Source organism: Oreochromis aureus, linkage group 22 (genome assembly GCF_013358895.1).
Source record: "Oreochromis aureus strain Israel breed Guangdong linkage group 22, ZZ_aureus, whole genome shotgun sequence".
NCBI classification, from domain to species: domain Eukaryota; kingdom Metazoa; phylum Chordata; class Actinopteri; order Cichliformes; family Cichlidae; genus Oreochromis; species Oreochromis aureus.
This window is the reverse complement of record NC_052962.1, coordinates 16,091,482-16,110,331: the sequence shown is the minus strand read 5'-3', so window position 1 is coordinate 16,110,331 and position 18,850 is coordinate 16,091,482. Positions and strand designations below refer to the sequence as shown.

Below are 18,850 nucleotides of genomic sequence, written 5' to 3'. Positions count from 1 at the left end.
CTCACCGAACGAGCCCCAAATGTTAGGGTTCAATGTTGAGAGAAGAATCCATAAAACCACAGATCCAGGCGCAGTGCAATTTAGACGGCATTTAATGAACACATGCTGTGTGAGTTCAACAACCCAATCAGTGTCGAACTGCACTTACAATCATGAGACAAGGTTTTATATGGGTACAATAACAAAGCCCCTCTTTACAAAAATAGACAATAGTACAGCTTACGTCAATCCAAACCACAAAATGTTCCCTGACCTTAACATTGCTCTAAAAACATTGTCTTCGGGTCGGTGCTTCCCCTCTTCGCTGTCGCTCGTCTGGTGCACTTCCTCTAAGTACGTCGGCACACTTCTGCATTTCTGTGTGTATGTGTCTGCAGTGTATGCTACGTACGTGTCATGACCTCTCACTATTTGTCTGTGTGTACGTGCAGAGTTTGCATCTGCTTTCTGAACCTTAGTTGACCTCAACTTAAGCAACCAACCAGGCTAAGGCCATCCTGTGTGTAATGATCTTGACTTATATGTGAAATATATAAACAACTGTTTCAATCTACCACAACTGCTTAAGGCTTAATCCGCAATAAATGCATACTAAACACCCTTGCACTTAAACTTCTGGCTTCAGTTTCACTTCTGCAAAACATGCTCTGCAGACGCGCTTTTGTTTCCTGTCTCATTTTGGCACAGAGAGTATTGTCCTGTCTCTGCCCTCTACACAGAGATCATAAAAGCATTAATAACATTTAAATTATAGATTCAACAGAACCATTTAAAATGGTTCTTCTTTGGACCTGTAATAAAGGCTATAACCATATATCTGAACATCTGAATGCATCTAAATGCAACCTCACTATTAATACTGAAATGTTAATGATGATTATAAAAATAGCAGCAACTAATAGCAGGACAATATTTCTATTCCTGACAAAAGCCATCAAAAATGCAGACTCTACAATTAAGACTTGAAAGGATTTATTTTTTACAATCAAATATTCCATTAAATGTTTAAAAGACAGGTTTTTTTCAGCTGTAACCTCAGTGATGTTTAACAGTAAAGAATAAATCTAAAAACAGAATTCAAACGTAGGCTACCTGTAAATTTGATAGGTCAGTAAGTAAAAATAGATTCCCTGATTTAGGATCATAATGCTTACAGAACAATAACATTGTTAAAATTGTTTGCAGCCAACATGAAAAAAAAATAAAGGAATAAAATTGTGTCTAAGAATCTCTGTTGATCTCTGATGACTTCAGATGTTTCCTTGAGAGCTGATTGGTCAGTGGGCGGTGATTTCATAGCTGTTGATCTCTAATTTAGACCATAACCAACTCTGGAGCAGGTTAGATTTGCAGCAGCGATTTACCCCAGGAAGAAGTTAACCATGTTTGCAGTACTGAACACCCAGAATTAAACCTGAAGTTACCTGGATGAGACCACATCCTGCTTTGTAGGATGTGGTCTGGCTTCTAGTCAGTCGTGCTACAGTTGTATATGTCACTGGACACTGGATTAGTGTCATGGGTCATAGATCTTGTTTTAGCTGGATGTAGTATACATAGAAATATTTCTGCAGTCACTAGGACATCAAATAGCTTTTCCTTTTCCATCTTTTTCTGCCACAACAACTTGTAAGCAGAGATCTTTAAAATAACAGAGCACATTGATGTTTAATGAAATATAATATATCTGCCTCACCTCCTTTATCTGTTTAACTTTTTCCAGTGCCATTTTTGCATGAAAATCAATGGGAGTTCCTGTGTTAGGCTATTATAAATAAGTGGTGTCAGTGCATAAGAGTGTGCGCACATTCATGTGCTAATGTCTGTTTGTGCACGACACGTGTGTTTTAGTGTTTTTGTATTTGTTATAAGGTGTTTGTTTGTAAACATGCATGTCCTCTCTTGCCCTCCCCCTCCCCCTGTTGGTGACATCAGGACACTGCAGTGGGACACAGACCCCTCTGTGCTGCAGCTGCAGGCTGATTCTGAGCTCGGGTACAGCTTTCTCCTCTCCTCTTGTTCACTATTAAAACATTTTATAAAAATCACCTGCAAAACATCCTATTTGGCACCGCATGTCACACTGAAAAACCTCTCGACTTTAAGTAATAAAATATTTAATGGTTTAATGTCATTTGTTACTTGAAACTTTGGCGTTTGAAATGAAAAATGATGCCCTGTTTGATCGACAGCTTGGATTTATTCACAGTAGATCAGGAGCTAATGAGAACGTCTTCTCTGCCATCCAGGCGCAGGATGCAAAGACTGGGGGCCTCTAAGATCACACAAGTAGACTTCCTACCCAAAGAGGTCGTCTCTTACAGCAAGGAGACTCAGACACCAACCTGCACCCTGTCTGAAGGTGAATATTTATGTGTTTGTATGTGTGCGTGTGCACGAGTGAGCATTTTTAGAGCCTTTTTGGATGCTAAAGAAGAAATACAGTGATTGCTGTTTTTATGTTTGAATGTGACAATGATTTAGTTACCCAGGTCTAAGCCTGCCAAGCATGGCGCTTATAGATCTTACAAAGGGAGAAGACAGATCATGCTTTGGACTTCTGGTTATACGTAGAAACAGGCTGATGTAATTCACCCAAGATTACTTGATAAATGAGGGGCAATTGCAGTGTGTATATTATATGGCATAAAAATGCATATCTGTGAAAGCATGATACAGTTTAAATAATACGTGCTTCTTAGATATATTCATTAAAGTTTAATATTCCTGATCAGGAAAGCTGTAAGTCCAGCGTGCTTTAGCGTGGAGGAAATTGGTGAAAAAGTGTGTTTTTGTGCATCTGTGTTTTAATGGGTGTGAGTTCTACATTTGAAGAACGTGAAGGTATGTGTGGATACCTGTGAAAATGTATACATGTAAGTGGGAGCTGACGTGCTGAGTTGCAGCTACTAAACAGATACATGTGGTTAAAATTTAGCTTTATTAGTGCAGTGGATTTTGTGGAACATCGATGGGTGCAAGCGAACGGCTTATAGATTTGAGTTCATTCTAATGGAGAAGGAATTGAATTGAGATTAGGGTTGAGGACACTTTGAGTTTTTGCATAATTTCACTTAGGTTTTGTGTTTGAAAAATGAAGATTTTCCATTAGGACATTACAAATGCACACAAATACTTGTGTAGCCACAACTTTAGAGGATAGTACAGCGTCTTACTATAATATCCTGGAGATAAGGTTAACCACTACATGTCGTCATCTTAAAATGTAGGGATTTATATGAGGACTTGATTTCTCATAAGGAAAACAGATTTAAGTCCCCTACATTGTGAGTAATACCTGGTACACACACACACACACACACACACACACACACACACACACACACACACACACACACAGCCTGGCACACATGCACACAATCCCTATCATCTTCTCTATCTTCCTTCTTCTTGTTGCCAAGACAGCTGGCAGCCATGTGACTGTGAAGGGGTTGTACTTCCTGCTTCCTGTCATTATAATAGATGGTCTGGTGTGGATTCCACTGCCCCCACCCTCCATCAGCAACAACCATGCACATACACACGTCTGTACCGATCAGCATCCAAATGGCCTGCTTCAACCCCCCCACCCCTACTCCACCCACCCCCATTTCCTTGACAGACCCAGGAATAGATCATTTATTCAACAAGTGCACACATATGTGTGCTGGGAGACATCTACTCACACACACACACACACACATACACATGTGCCTGCAAGTATACTTAATGGAATTTATCTTGGTCATGTTTGCTCGCACATACAAGGTCTCGACAAACAAACGTGCAACTGCTGTAAAATGTGCAAGACAGATATGGTAGTTAAAGAGATAAGGACTCGGCAATTAAGCAGGCAAACAAATAAACATGCAGCAGTTCCTATATGCAGGTCAAGTAGTCTGTGTACACATAAACAAATAGTCACAGTGTGACTGGTTAGCGCCCGCAGCAGTGCTATATGTCGGTCCATTTAGGTTTGTTTGTTTTCAGCTTCCAAGAGCATGCTCAGGAGGTCTCTTTGTGTGTTTGTGTGTGCACGCATATGAACATCTGGGAACCAGAGCAGAGCTGTGTTGGTCTGCGGGGAGGTGACCTTGGCCTCAGGAGACCCTTCCTTTGCAGACTGCCACAAAGCTTGTGTGTCTATAGAAAGGGGGGAAAGAGGGTAGATGGTAACACCTGCCTGCATTTCTGCCTGTGTGTTTATTCAGGCTTGTTCCTTTTTGTTGATTACCTAACCCAGCTTGCAGCATACGTTTCATTTTAGGTCGCATCTACGGGTAGTTAAGCTACGATTTCAAATTTCATTAAAAATGTTACATGGTTTATTTTCAATAAAAGGCTGTTGAACCTAAAAGTGTGAAATTTAGGACTTCTTGCACCCTCAAGAAGTAAATATAAAAAAGGCATCATTGATCCTCAAAGAAGTCATGTTTCCAGTACATAGAAATGTGTGTTTGTGTTAAATCTGCTTCGAGGAATTAGAGCTATGACCTCAGCTTGTAGCCCCTGGTGTTCTCGTGCAGCTGCACTAGCAAATATTCATTATTTCTACTGTCCAAAGGCCTGTTTTTATTGAGTGGATCAGGATTGATATTGCTTGGGTCTTCCTGTGGTAACAGGCTGCTCATGGTATTCATAGTTCCTTAGTAATCTTTGAATTACTTACATTCTTAGTCTTAAGTTCTTCTGAAATTAAATTGTTTCTTCTCTGTTCTTGAAGTCTGATGTGACTATGGTGGGATCCCCATAGATCCTGAGTCTTTCAGCAGTAATTTTGACTAATGAAACATGTCTTGTCAGAACCATCTGATTGAATCAGTGTGAGGATTAGTATTAAACTTATTAATTTAATAATTCCTTTTTTTTTGTAAATTTACTATTTGATTCATAAAAGCAAGAGGTGGCTTCACATTAAAATTATAACACTGATCTTTTTTGTTTTTATGTTTTTTGCCCGAGTGCGTTATTGTAATTGATTTAAATAATTGACAGATGAGTCAGGAAGTTTCTCACGGCATCTTTTCCTTGAACTCCTGACCCCTCGTGCTCTCTTATCTGTCCTTATGCCCAGAGTGGCTGGCTATGCGCTTTTGTGTGGGTGTGACGTGAGCATGTGTTGAAGCCCGAGTGCAGTTTCATGAAATTGGATTTGATCTGACGTTGCGTGCAGCTTGTACACAGGAGTTTGTGTTAAAGTGCCCATGTAGTTTGTGTGTGTGACTCTCATTTAAACCAGTTAATTTTAAAGCTTTTCATTTCCGAGACCAATTTGCGTCTACATAATTGTAATGCGTCGCTCCCTGTGAATGTTATTTTCCCATTGGCTGCTCACTGATCTGGTCTGTACCGAGTGCCCATTGTGCCAGGCAATCGGATTAGCCCCAGTCACGATTGGTTCCAGCTATTTGCTGCTTTTCTAATGCGTATGAATGGACACGGTTGTTGTGACGGATAGATGCTTTGTTTAAGGTCATAGCTGAGAAATAAACAAAGGTCTACTGTGGTGTGTGTGATAGTAGACTGACCTACTAAGGTCAAACAAAGTACTCGGTTCAGTTATGTCTGTGTTGTAAGACCAATACGTTTTTATATATTTAACATGAACTGTAAAACAAAGCAAAAGAAAAGAACTGCGGCAAAAGAAAATGAATACTAAACTGCTGTTCTTATTTACACATGCATCACATATCCATGTATAAATAAAAAACGTCATTTTTTTAGATAAGGGACAAGCATGGCAAACCAAATCTTCAAAGTCAGATACATTTTGTATTTATAAATTCAAACGATATAACAAACCAAACACTGCACAGTTTACAAAATCTTTTAGACCAAAAATTCCAAATTGGTCTCCGACCTTTTCACGTTTTTTCCTTTCTCCTTAACTGCACATATAATTCTTTCTAGTGGAAAGTTATACAACATTTGGTCCATGAGTTTTTCCCCCAAACTCAGGTTTATTATCGATTGTATTTTTTTTATTACTAGTACATGCCCATGTTACAGTATTGTCCGGTCTGTTTGTGCTGTTGGAAAACTGATATATTTAATTACATTGATTAAAAGAAATTGGAGTGAATGGAAAATATTGATGTTGCTTACATAAATAAAGAGACAAATGTGGTTGTGATTGTATGTTCTCATGCAGCAAAATGTATTTCCATCTTTGTATGATTAATGAACCACTTCAGCTGCCCATTGTCTAAAACAAGAGTGCACTGCGATCAACCAGACAGTGTGCAGTCCTATTAAATGTACTGAATTTATTTTAATATATATGCCCATAAAAGAAGATTTTTGAATTTACCTTTCATCATGTTACAAATTTACATGCATGTGTTTACCTATTCATGTCCCTTTTTAATTGCTTGGTTGGAAATTGAGAAAAGCCCACTCACCTGTAGTTGCTTGTAGTTTTCAAACGTTATTCACTTTCTCTGGTTTCTAGTCTCCACATTCTTCCATTGTGGACGCTTCAGATGTACCTGTGTGCCAAGTTTGGTTGTTCTTGATTGTGTAAGTTTGTTGGCAAGTTAAAAGAGTTTGTGAAGTGGCTGCAGCACAGATTCTAATATATAAGCTTAGAGAGGATGTTAATGGGTGCAAGGCCTAAAGTAAGACATTAACTGTAAATTAAGAAAAAATACCCATCATTCTTCACCTTCTTTGAGATACAGCACTTCCAGTCTCCTCAAGTCTAACAAAAAAAAGAAAGAGAAGCGAAAAGGTGAGATTTCACGTAGGTGTAGTAAACTCTGGACACCCTTTCTTTCTCCCTCTTTTGCTTTTCCCCTTCATCCCCTCTCTGGACCAGCCAGCACCGCTCTGTAATGAACGAAGCAAATGCCAGTACTTTGACAGCCACACTTAAGTCCGCTGAACCCAATCTGGGGATAGCTATCACTCCGTGTATGTGCTTACTTGAGATCTTGGCAAGATAAGGAAAGGTCAAAGCGATTGAAGGCATTTTGTGCATGCGGATGTGCACGTATACAAGCGCGCAGGTTTGCATGAGAGTAGTGTGAGCCTTACACCCAGTTTGTAGTAAATTGGCTTTGCTCAGTGGAGCCTTAAAAGACCCATAATAGGTCGCAGTGGAAAAGCAGAGTGAAAGAGAGCGAGAGAGTGAAAAAAGGTGAAGAGAAATTCGTGGCCACTAGCAAATAAGCAGGAATAGAAGAGAGACAGAAATGGAGGTGAAGTGGCAGTAGGGGCCGTCGAGGGACGATGAAGCAGTTCTGACATTAAAGCAGTAATTGTTTGCAGTGAACCAGAAGCAGCCCATCAGAAATACAACTCTTTGAGTATTTGTGTATAATTTGATATTGCAACTTTGGAAAACCCCCTTCTCAGGGTTACAAGTTCATGGGGTCAAGAGTGTACATCATCTTAATGTTTACACACCCGTATGAAAAAAAAAAAAAACTATGGGTACACAAATCTCTCTCTCTCTCCCGCCTCTGTAATATTTTCTGGCCCATTAGCTCTCAGGCTCTGTACAGCTTGAGTGTATAACTGGTCAGAAATTCACTCCTCAGGTCCATTTGGTGGGCCGGTAATGGCTTTTAATTGCAAGAGAAACCTCAGGTCCAGACACTAATCTGAAAATACTGAGTGTGTGTGCGTGTGTGTACTGTTTTGTGTTTTTTTTTTTTTTTTTTTTCCACAGAGGCATTTAGACTCATAAATGTAAACACAGCATACACTGGAAACAAACAAAAAACAGACAGCCACAAAATGCACACATACGAACGCCACGCATGCACACATGTCACTGGAGCTCCACGTAATCCCATAATAGAGCAGTTAAGAAACCAAACTCCAAATTTATTAAATGATCCTGACCACTGGCAGCACACTGGTCCAATTAGAGTGTTTACTTTGGTGTGTTTTTTTCCACAAACTCCTAAATGTATTAAATATGGTTCAACAGGTCCTGAACTTTAGATATTTATCAACAGTTTTACAACAGATGTCTTTTGGGATTTTATCCAGTCCAATCCTGGATTTGAAATCGGCCGAATTACTGGAATCCATGTCTGACACTCATTACTATAAGAGTTGAAAAGTTTATTGCGCTAGTTCTTGCATTACACACATGACAGAGGCACACTAGTATGGGACTGGTTTTATTTATTTATGTATTTATTCAGTGTGGGTCCAGAGTTGGTATGTGTTACTGCTGAACTTTGATAATAGTAATAGTAGGACTGAGAATAATACCTTAATACTTTCTTTGTTACCAAGTGTGTGCCTACAAGTTAAACCACATCAGAAACATGAGATTTCTTTTCTAGTCATGTTTATTTTTTCTTTAATCAGATATTTACTGATTAAATATTGTTTTTCCTTTTTTTTGATCAGGCAAAATCCAGGCCCTTTTATTAAAGCCATAATTCACATCAGAGAAGAAGAAATGGTATTGAAGAAAGTTTTTACTAAAAAAAAGGTCCAAAGAATACCCAACCATATGCTCTGTGTGGAGTATTTTCTTCTATTTCTTTTATTTCTTTAAAAAAAATGTTTACTTAAATGCACAGACTGGAGAACATGTATGTTGCTGGTCACAGTGTTACGATTGCTCACCGGTGACATAAATAACATGCATTATTTTGCAAAAGTGCTGAGATAAGCTAGCTGTTACATTCAGCATGTTCGATGAAAGGAAAACAGGCAGGTGTGAAGACAAAAGTAAAACAGGTTTAAGTTGATATTACCAGGAAATTACAGCCAGATGCCTTAAACTGTGCATAAACACAAGTGAAGAAATGTGGATCTGCATTCTTTTTAGCAGATTTTTAAAGCAGACGGCTCCTCTTTTATAAATTTCAGTCATAGTGAAGTTGCATGCACGTGACAAATCCTTATGTCCTGTCCTGTATTTTGCCATGAATGGCTGTAGATACACCATTAAATATTCATCTGCATACACAAATGCTCTTCGTATCACGTGGTCCTGGAAGCACGACTCGATCAAAAACTGGATGAACTGAACTGAATGAAAAAGGTAATAAACTCTGTTGTTGGCACTGGCATTAGTCTCCAGCATGCCAGAGCAGCTATCCATAGGCACTGTACATATCTCATAAATCAGTTTAAGAAGCCTCATAAAACGTAACACACGTTGATTTATGTGTGTGTGTGTGTGTGTGTGTGTGTGTGTGTGTGTGTGTGTGTGCATGAACAGAAAAAGAAAATTATAATGTTAAGAAATGCAAGCTCTGTGAAACTGCCTTTTTATGATGATAAATTCTTCCCCTGCCTTATATTTCATCCCCACTTCTCTACTTTAAGCCTGACTGGCTCTAAAAAAACCAAAAAACTCCACACAAGTATCTGTGAGGTACACACTTTCCTACTGCACTTTATGCCTTTAGAAAATCCAATTTATGTGTAAGGGAGCTTCCGTAGTGACCATCTGACTGCTGTGACTGAAGGAGGATCATTGGGCATTTGCTGCAGCATATGCAGTCTGTCCCTCTGCACTCCAACTGCCAACTTAAAAGAACGAAATGGTCTGCTGCTAAAATCTTATATTGCCAGGTACACCCCAGCATGTTAGCATGTATGTGTGGACACGGATGTGGCCATTACGGTGATATCTGTAGATAATTTGAAGAAAAAATAAAAGGTGTAACTTTTTCTGTAAACAAAAAAAAAATGAAGGTAAAGTTAAAATATTAACAGTCTACAAAAAGAATTGTACAATAACACAGTTATTTACAAAATAATCATGTGCATTATTGACGCGTTATTGTTGATATTTTATTTTTAAATATCGGTAACTACACGGTTGACATGCCAATCAAAGGTGGATGTAAAGTTTTGGTTCATCAGTGCGTATGTAAGCTGTGGGAGAAAATGAAGCATGTTGGAGTTTTGAGAGTGTAATGGATGATGGTTTTATCCAGGATGTTAAAATCAACAGTTTCACTGCTTGTAAAATCTAAGTTTATGTCATAAAATTAACAGCATTATTTTCTTATTGGCACATTTTAAATAATAATGCTTTTGCTTTGTCCTGTTTCTACTACCGATCGTTAGCAGGGAAAGTATTGCTGCATTAGCCAGAGGCTCACACCAGATACTCACAATTCACGTAGCTGAAGTTTCCTCTGCCAATCTATCCTGCGTCCTTCATTAGGATTTCATACAGTCCAGTGATTCAAATAAAAACAGAGAATATAACACACTCCCAGTCTATATGAAACTGACATGACTGATGGGTTTGTGGGCCGTCTTCAAGGTCCTGGAGAGAGGAATGTGATTGCACGAGTGTGTATTTTGCATGGCTAGGCACTCGTGTGTTTTCTGTATGTATGTGCATATGAATGTGTGTGTACCCAGCCACATATGGAAGTATTTGTCTCATACATTGTTGTTCCAGCCAGGCGGCTACAACAGGCTGAACAGAGCAGAGGGTGTGTGTGTTTTTTGTAAAGGCAAAATTTGTGTAGCGATCAACCACAGCGAGCACACCCGGAGGACCCTGGACAAAATGTACTTTGAATTAGTTTTGCTAGAAAGTACATCGAAGACGTGCCTTTTTGCGATTGTTGACTTCTGGACTTTTAAAAGAGTGACTGCCTTCAGGTAGCAGTTTCTCGTGATGCTGTTTAAACCAAGTGTGTCTCACACAGACACACACACAGAAGATCAGATCGGGGTTATGCTATTATGATCTCTCCCAGTGTTTTCCCTGCAGACACACTTAATCGCCCAACGCTTCTCACTTTCTGTCTTTATAAAACAAGTCTGAGTTTGGCTTTCATCGTCATCGCCCTCCAAAGGGCACAGCCTTCACTCCTGTTTCACTCGCAAAATTGATGCGGGGTCCCCGGCGGTTTCTGTCAAAATGGTCGTGGCAGTCAAAACTGAGAAAAAACTCTTGATATTAGAGGAAAATAATGTCTTTCGGTGTGTGTGTAAGGTATTCCAAGTGAGTCACAGATGATTGCAATTTTCCCCTATGACCACCGTATAATAAGGTACATGAACCCCTTCTTCATCTCCCTCCCTCCGGCTTTCTCCCTCTCTTAGGTAAAATGGCCATCATCCAAAATAATATCTGCCATCTGATGAGTGCTCGAGATGAGTAGGAATGTTTAGTTTCACGTTTCCCCTTTTTCTCTTTTCAACTTTTTTTTTTTTGGCCTTCATCTGCATTGTGTTGAACATGACTTTTTGACATGCACGCCCTACCCTCCCTCCTCTTCTTGAGGTTTTCTTTTTTTTTTATACACATGTAAAACAAAAGTGGGTCTTTAACATTTGCTTGGGTGGTCCTCTCTTAGAGGTTTTCATTTGATAGAGTAGCAGTTCACTGCCACAACTATCTTCCAGAAAGCTGCTTTCAGTAATTGTTTAGAAAGAATTTTTTGTCAACACTTTCTGTTGCAAGTCTGAGCCTTTTGACTGCTTTATACTTTAGATCAAAGCTTTAGGTCTCTTTAAAATTGTTCCTCAGATTATTGTGGTTGAAATTCAGCAAGCTTTAAAATCCATTTCTGCCGTAGGTGCGACTGATTGACCCCTTTTAATTATTTCAGACCATACAGCTTGACAGCTGATTGAAGTGAAATTCATAACCCCTGCTGCTTTTGTTTGGCTGCCGTTTGTCATGCAATTCTGTGTTTCTCCAGCAGGGAGCACTCTTGGCACATAGACTTCTGCTCCATCAGTCTCACCAACCAAATGTGACAGCCCCCCCCCCCCCTTTTTTTTTTTTAAAGGAATGGGTATCAAATGATATTGAATGATTAATAATTAATCACAAATATGTGTAGGATATGTGTTGCTAAATTAACGAGCTATTTCACATTAGACTGCGTGACGTTGTGGTCTTTGCTACAAATCAAGTTTGCTTATGTGACCGCGTTGCTGAGGTGTAGTGAAAACTTTTGTCTTTTTAGCAGAAGGGAGTCAATCTTTAGTGAGCTACTAAGAAAATGGTTATCCCATGTTTTTTTTTTTTTTTTCCTCCATCATTATATCAAATCAAACACTACTTTATATGTGTGTGTTTGTAACATCAGAGCCACACACACGCAAAAACACAGATGCAGACAGCACTTTCTCTGAGTGACACAAATACCAGCTCAGATGACGCGTCGAAAAGCAAGTCGATGCCACAGCAGCAATTTTTATTTTTATTTTTATGTAAGACGTTTTCTTTCTGTTGGTCTCGCTCTCCTTGACTGGGTTTTTGACAGTTTGGAAAGTTTGAAGTCATGGGTTTTAATCAGAGCCTTGCGGTGGGGCTCAGAGCATGGCATGGCGTGGCATGATGGCTCATTTTAAAGATGTGGGTCTGGGTCGCGGCCAGACTTGGGTGGCATTGCTAGAAAGAATGGGGGAGGGCGAGTGGGACAGGGAGAGAGAGAGAAAGAGATGGAGGGAGAATCTACCAGCCCACAGCACACAGCGAAGTTAGCCACAGACCTCCAAAAGGCCTGTATGGGCTGCATTAATGAAAGCGGATTATGTGTGGGCATGCATGTGTTCATACGATGTAGACTTGGGTGTACACAGGCTTAGACACACACACACACACACACACACACACACACACACACACACACACACACACACACACACACACACACACACACACACACACACACACACACACACACACACACATATATATACACAATGTTTGATCAGTGTGGGGAAGTGCGGTGAAGAGATGAATTAATCTAAATCATGCTGCGGGTTTTAGCTTTAGCAGTTTTACATCAGGCCCTGCTGCTAATGTGTGGGTATGTGGGGAATATTTACTTACTCACCCCTACTGTGCCAATCATGACTTGATGAACTATGATGAATTTTAAACATTACTTTATATTAAAATAAATTAACACCCCCCACCTAAAAAATGAAAAAAAGAATCAAATTGCCAGAGTTTGGAGGACTTTTTATGCAGTTTCACTAAAATCCAAGTAATCTACAAATAATTACTACTTGCAACTGCAGAGATTGTGTTCATGCCATGCGGTTTTTTGTCTTGCTTTGGACAGTGTGTCACGTCTGTCTCGATCACTGAGATTTCTGCGCAGGTCGGACTTGCCCTCTCACCTCTGAGAAAAAGATCTGTTCGACTTTACTGCATGGCTGGCTCTAAACCATCAATTTTCTTTCCAACCTGACTAACAGAGGTCCCTAAAGTGTTAGCGGTGATTCTCTGCGCTCAGAAAGAGAGTTTTATGTCCAGCTGAGGATTAACAACAACAACAAAAAAGAAAACAACTTTGTGATCTTCTTTAGGTTGCGCAGACCGTTCACAGAGACACTCTGTGTGACAAGTCCACCTGTAAAAAAAACATTTAAAGTATTGTAGGATGGTGTGTGTGTGTGGCGTTTTACTCTTTAAATGAATTTTGACCTGTTATTTATTTGAAAGCTGTGTGATTATTGCTGACTTGTAAAATCAATGTGGTTCAATTATTGTTTTTCTTTTTTCTTTTAATGGGCGTGGGCTGTTCTTAAATATCAAGGATTGCATTACTGGAGGCAAGGCTCATAAAAGTTAAAGAATTCCCCCCGGTGTCTCAGGTTGATATCCAAAGTAAGAAGGTTGGAGTTTGACTTGTTCTGAGTGAAGTTAGTGGATAGGAGTGTGTGTGTGTGTGTGTGTGTGTGTGTGTGTGTGTCGTGCCAGGGCCACATTAGAGGAGCCTTTTAAGTCTTGTTGACCTCCTACTCCTCTGCATAGTGCATGTGTTGTGGTCTGCTTCACAGCCAACCCACCAGAACGTTTGTGAGCTCTATATGTGTATGTGTGCGTGTGTGTGTATCCATATGAATAATGTGATGTTGTAGGGTTATTCCCAGCGTGTGAGATGCCCCCCCTCCTCAAAATCTCACCGGATTTCTCTTTTGTGTCCTCCTCCCTGCTTCCGCCGCCTCTCCCCTCTCATATCAGTATCTCTCCTTCTTTGTGATTAACACAATGAAGAACTCTAAAAAAAATTATGAGCTCTGTCAACTTTGATGGTGTGTGACTCAGCCGAGTAGTCACCTCCATACTGACGTGACAAGTGTGCAGCTCTGCCCCAATAATGGCAGCTGATGACAAACTTAGGGTCTAGTCACAGCTCTTTGATAACTATGCCAATCACTCCAAGCATGTGCGAACACATTTCAGCAAACTAGCACTTAAAGTTTTGGGTTCCGAATAAAAGTTTGGCTAACGCTTTGATCCTTCACCAAAGAGCGCGTCCTAACGCATCACGGCCGTGACGCCACACCATTCGTGCTTTATGTAGCAGCTGAAGGGGAGCGGAAGACGGCGTACATCATGTTTTATATGCTGTCAGTATCTTTCTCTCCACATGCTCAATAGTCGCTGCCTACTGTGAAGTAATACACAATGGTTAAGCTAATGAAACTCTCAGCAGTAGCTCAGCCTTCATTAAGACTATGTTTTCTTTATTCCACAAACAAATCAGCACATTACTCTCACCTGAACTATTTCACTCGTCTGCTGGTCCATAAAAGCAATAATGATGCGTGTGCCGGCTAACAAGAGCCTCATGCACTGAAAACAAGATCAAGTGTTTATTAGCCCCGGTACAGTAGCTACTTACCATACATTTGGTAGCTAGCTCCAGATTTGTCTTTATAAGTCTGTGTGCAGGAAAAGGTGAAAATAAGCATATCATGTCAGGGTGTAAATATAGAGATGTTTTGCTGTGTGGATACAGAAAATGTGAAATAAGCAAAAAGGGAAAAAAAGTTTTATTGTATGTAATATTTTCTGTGCTTACCGTTGTGTAAATGATCTTCATTATTAATATAGAAGGATTTTGTTCTATGACACAGAATCCAGAAAGCATCAGATACTGGTTACATTATCTGTAATGAGAATAATTTTGGTTGTCTTGGTCTCTGAATGATTGTAGCATATGTACGTACACTCCAAAAAATATTTATGGCCAAAATGCTGTCTTTAAATAATTTAAGGACATGTAATCTTGTTACAGAAGTACAATGCAAAATGTGAATTTAATGAAGTCTTTAGGTTATACCAAGCTTTTTTTTCTTTAAAGATTAATTATTTGAATAAATAAACCTCTGATTTTATGTAATTCAGATGCATTTTATTCAGAATTATTGCTTCATGTTTATGTAAATACCCTGTCTCCTCCCTAACTGGTGGGTCAATCTCAACCAAGTTTTGTACAAACATCTTCTTACACACAGCGTTTATTAACTTCTAAATACTTTTAAAAAACATTGGTGATGACTCCCAATCCTTTTGATTTTCCTGTTCATCATCCGCCTTAGAATGGATGTTATGGTCACCAAAATTTGTATCCGCGATGAAATTTTGTTCAACTTACCACTAAATGCTAAATTAATCAAAGTCAGAATAATTTCTGTTGATTAAAATGCAAGTAACAAGTTGGTGATTGTATAAAAAATCTTTTGCTTTTTTGGCATTTTATAGGTGACACACAATCTTTCCAACTTGCTAAGCTGAAGCACATTTCTGTGTTTCTTACAGTCACATTTTATACATCTGCTCTTGTGGGTAGAGTGCATACCTCTGCCTGTGTGTGTGTGTCTGCGTTAACAAACACTTTTACACATTTGTGCGCGCATGTGTACGTTGTTTATATACCCGCACCGTGAAGCTGAGAGCCTGCATACCTGCTGAGCTGCTCTGAATTGACTAGGCCTGGTCAGCATGTGAAAGCAGCCAGTGGAAGATTGAGGCAACCAGATGCGGAGGCCCCAGGCTACAGAGGATATCATTACCCCGGGTGTGTAGCCGGCCAAAACGGGAGCCCCCAAGCAGAGTTTCATCAAGGTGGACCCCCGTCTACAGTGAGGGGGAGGATACCGGTTAACCGTCGTCCTGCAGCGAAGAGCGGTATTAAGCGGCAGGTGGAAAGAGAAAGCATCCCATGACTGGAATGAGGTGGAAACAAGAAAGTGTGCAAGATACTTGCAGGGTAGCATGCAGACACACTCACACTGTGAGAGATTGTCTCTTTTCATTTCCCTTCCCTGCTTACTTTGCTGTGCCGCAGGAAAACCGAGCAGTGCCTCTCTGCTTGTACGCGTGAACGTTTTTACATAAAGTTTTAGATTACCATTTACCACAGTATAGGTTTTGTTTTAGCCTGGGCGCACGCAGAAACACATCTCTGAAAATTTCCATTTAAAGGAAATAGTAGGGATATTTTTGGTGCGTACTGTTACAGAACAACTTGATGCATGGCCGTTGGCAAAGACATCAGCAGTATCTTCGGACGGGAATTGGACCGTCTCCCCTCAGTGAGGTAACCCATAGACCATGAATCACGCTGCCTTGCTCCACAGTCTTGTGGTCCCGGGGGTTGACAGTTTGACCGCTCCTCGATGTGGTTTCTTTCTGCTTTCCTCACGCTCCTCCCATCCCCATCACCACACATTCCAACCACCGGACCGGTCACATAAGGTCAAGAAAATAGAGTAGAATAGAAGTTGTGTGTAATATACCTTCCTGTTTTCTTTTTCCTTTTCTTTTTTTTTTAACTACTTTTACATCCTGTAGCTTTTCTTATTAATGACTTCAGTTTGGAGGAAACAATGACAGCCCAAAAAAAACAGCATTTGGGAGAAATCAAGCTTCACAAACTGAGTCATGGAGGAAGAGACAAAAGGACCTGGGGAAAAAAAGGGTATCCCTGTTTGTAGCGTGTCTGTTTTGGCAGCTCAGACATGGAGCTAGTCTGGCAGTCTGCCTGTCTGGTTCTTTCTGGTCTCTCTTCCATACTGGTGGGTCACTGGTGTTTGGATCAGTACAGCTGGCTGTTAACCACCAACTTGGCTGGAGCCTCACCACTATGTATTTGATATAGCGTAGTCATTTATTATATAAACACAGTATGAAAATTAAAGTCATATATCAAAAACGTTTACTTGGAAGTGAAAAGAAAAGAAAACACAAGGACTGGTAGGGAAGGATCTTCTGGGAATACAGTGAATAGAATAAGGCAGGACATTATTGTAATAGCATCAGTATAATCAGTGGAGTGGTCCACCAGTCGCAATTGTATTCGTAGCAGCGAGTTCATCAAAAGCTTAGGCGAGCCCCAGTGATAAATGGACAGTTCATCTGGTGCAAGAGCAGCCCTCGAGCGAGTGGTTTTAACAGTGCCCCAGGCCATACTCTAGCTGAGTTAAACACACCCTGACATGTGTATGCGTGTGTGTTTCTGTGTGTGTGAGAGAGAGAGAGATGACATGTCTGAGAGTGTGATGTAGTCACTTCCTCCCACTGGACTGAGCAACTGTTGTCAGTTTGACCCTGCCAGTTAACCCCTCACCACCCCTGGCACTGTGGGCGAGGGCCCGGGTGTGTGTGTGTGTTTGAGAGAGAGTGAAAGACAGATTGTATGTGTGTGTAGCGTGTGTGTTAGCAGACCACAGGTGTCTGGTGGCCGTGTCAGGGTGTTAAGAGGTCTTCAGAGAGGCCCCCCGACTCTCAGCATCTGTTTCAGAGGGAGGGAGCAGCAGAAAAGAGGAGGAGAGGTTGGTGAGGGTTAGCAACACATAGCCCGAGGGGTGGTGGGGCAGTAGCTGACAAGCAGGTGCCTATGTTGACAGTAACCCTTCATACTTGAACCTCAAACACACACACACACACACACACACACACACACACACACACACACACACACACACACACACACACACACACACACACACACACACACACAGACAGACTCTCTTCAAGTCAAGTGTAATTGCAGAGACTGATTGGAGGGAATGCAGAGGGAATCCCCTTTTACACAGACACGCATGCACACACATACATCACAGGATCTCTTTGCATGGGGTCAAAGGTGACAGAAAGAGGGGAGAGCACACAAAACTCTCACATTTCCTGCCGAGTCTGTGTGCGTCTGTGATTTTGGTGCACAGTGACCAAGCTGCCCACACAGATGTGCATGCAGGACAGTAGAGATGGACACGAGCTTCTGGCCTTTACTTACTACGCAACTCTAAGGGAAGTTGTGCAGCATTGGAATTCTTGTGTTTTCTAAAAAACAAAGTGCGTGTGTTTGTAAATGAAACCCATTTGGTCTGAATGTTAGTCAGTCAGGTGTACCGGTGCATGTCTGGGAATGATTATTTTGGTAAGGAGGAGGGGGGAGGCAGCACGCAGCGGGAGGTCGAAGAAAATTGGAACAGCTGTTGATTAACATGAGTGCTCTCTCTCTCTCTTGCTCTCTCTTCTTTCTTTTTTTTTACTCTCCCTCAGTAGAGGAAGAAGAAGAAGATGAAGAGTTGATGGAAACGAAGCCGGGGCCAGAGTCGGAGCAACAGGATGAGGACGACAACAGGGAAAGCAAAGAAGGTAAATCGAGTTTAGCAAAAAAAAAAAACCTATTCATTTAATGCAACCCCAAAATAAACTTCCCATTCTTTTTCTCATGTGTGTGACACCCTTCTCAGGTCAGTGGGTGGATCAGATAGGAGGGTGGGGGCGGGTTTCAGCATATCAGGACCATGGCATCTTGGGGTCAGCACTGATTAAAAACCTGTCACTTGACCCCGTTCGTCTTCAAAGTGAAGAGGAATATAGAAGCGTGTGTATGTGTATGCATGTGCGTGTGTGTGCAAGTCCTACAAAAAAGACAGAGGGCATCTCGAGCTGGTTCAAACACAAGTCATGATGGACATCTTCATATTCTGAATATGCGTGACTGTAGCAAGTGTGAGTCAAACACACACAGATAGACAGATGCACACACGCACTCGTAAACACACAGTCATCCGTCTCCTCTCCATCCTGGCCTATTACAAGGTCTGGCCTTTGATCTCTGCCACTCGATTCACTGGGTCTTTTCTG

At 40.8% G+C, this 18,850-nt stretch overlaps 1 protein-coding gene across 10 annotated transcripts in view; it reads left to right on the top strand.

The window, feature by feature from the left end:
• LOC116319472 (cytoplasmic dynein 1 intermediate chain 1) overlaps positions 1 to 18,850 on the top strand; it is a 62,399-nt gene that overhangs the window by 7,588 nt on the left and 35,961 nt on the right. For 9 of the 10 annotated variants that reach the window (XM_039605806.1, XM_039605799.1, XM_039605801.1 and 6 more), the window contains 3 exons: positions 1,936 to 1,995; positions 2,250 to 2,362; positions 18,260 to 18,355. In XM_039605806.1, coding sequence (XP_039461740.1) covers positions 1,936 to 1,995; positions 2,250 to 2,362; positions 18,260 to 18,355 — 269 coding nt within the window. The remainder of the gene's footprint in view (positions 1 to 1,935; positions 1,996 to 2,249; positions 2,363 to 18,259; positions 18,356 to 18,850) is intronic. The other variant, XM_039605805.1, reaches the window with a different exon arrangement.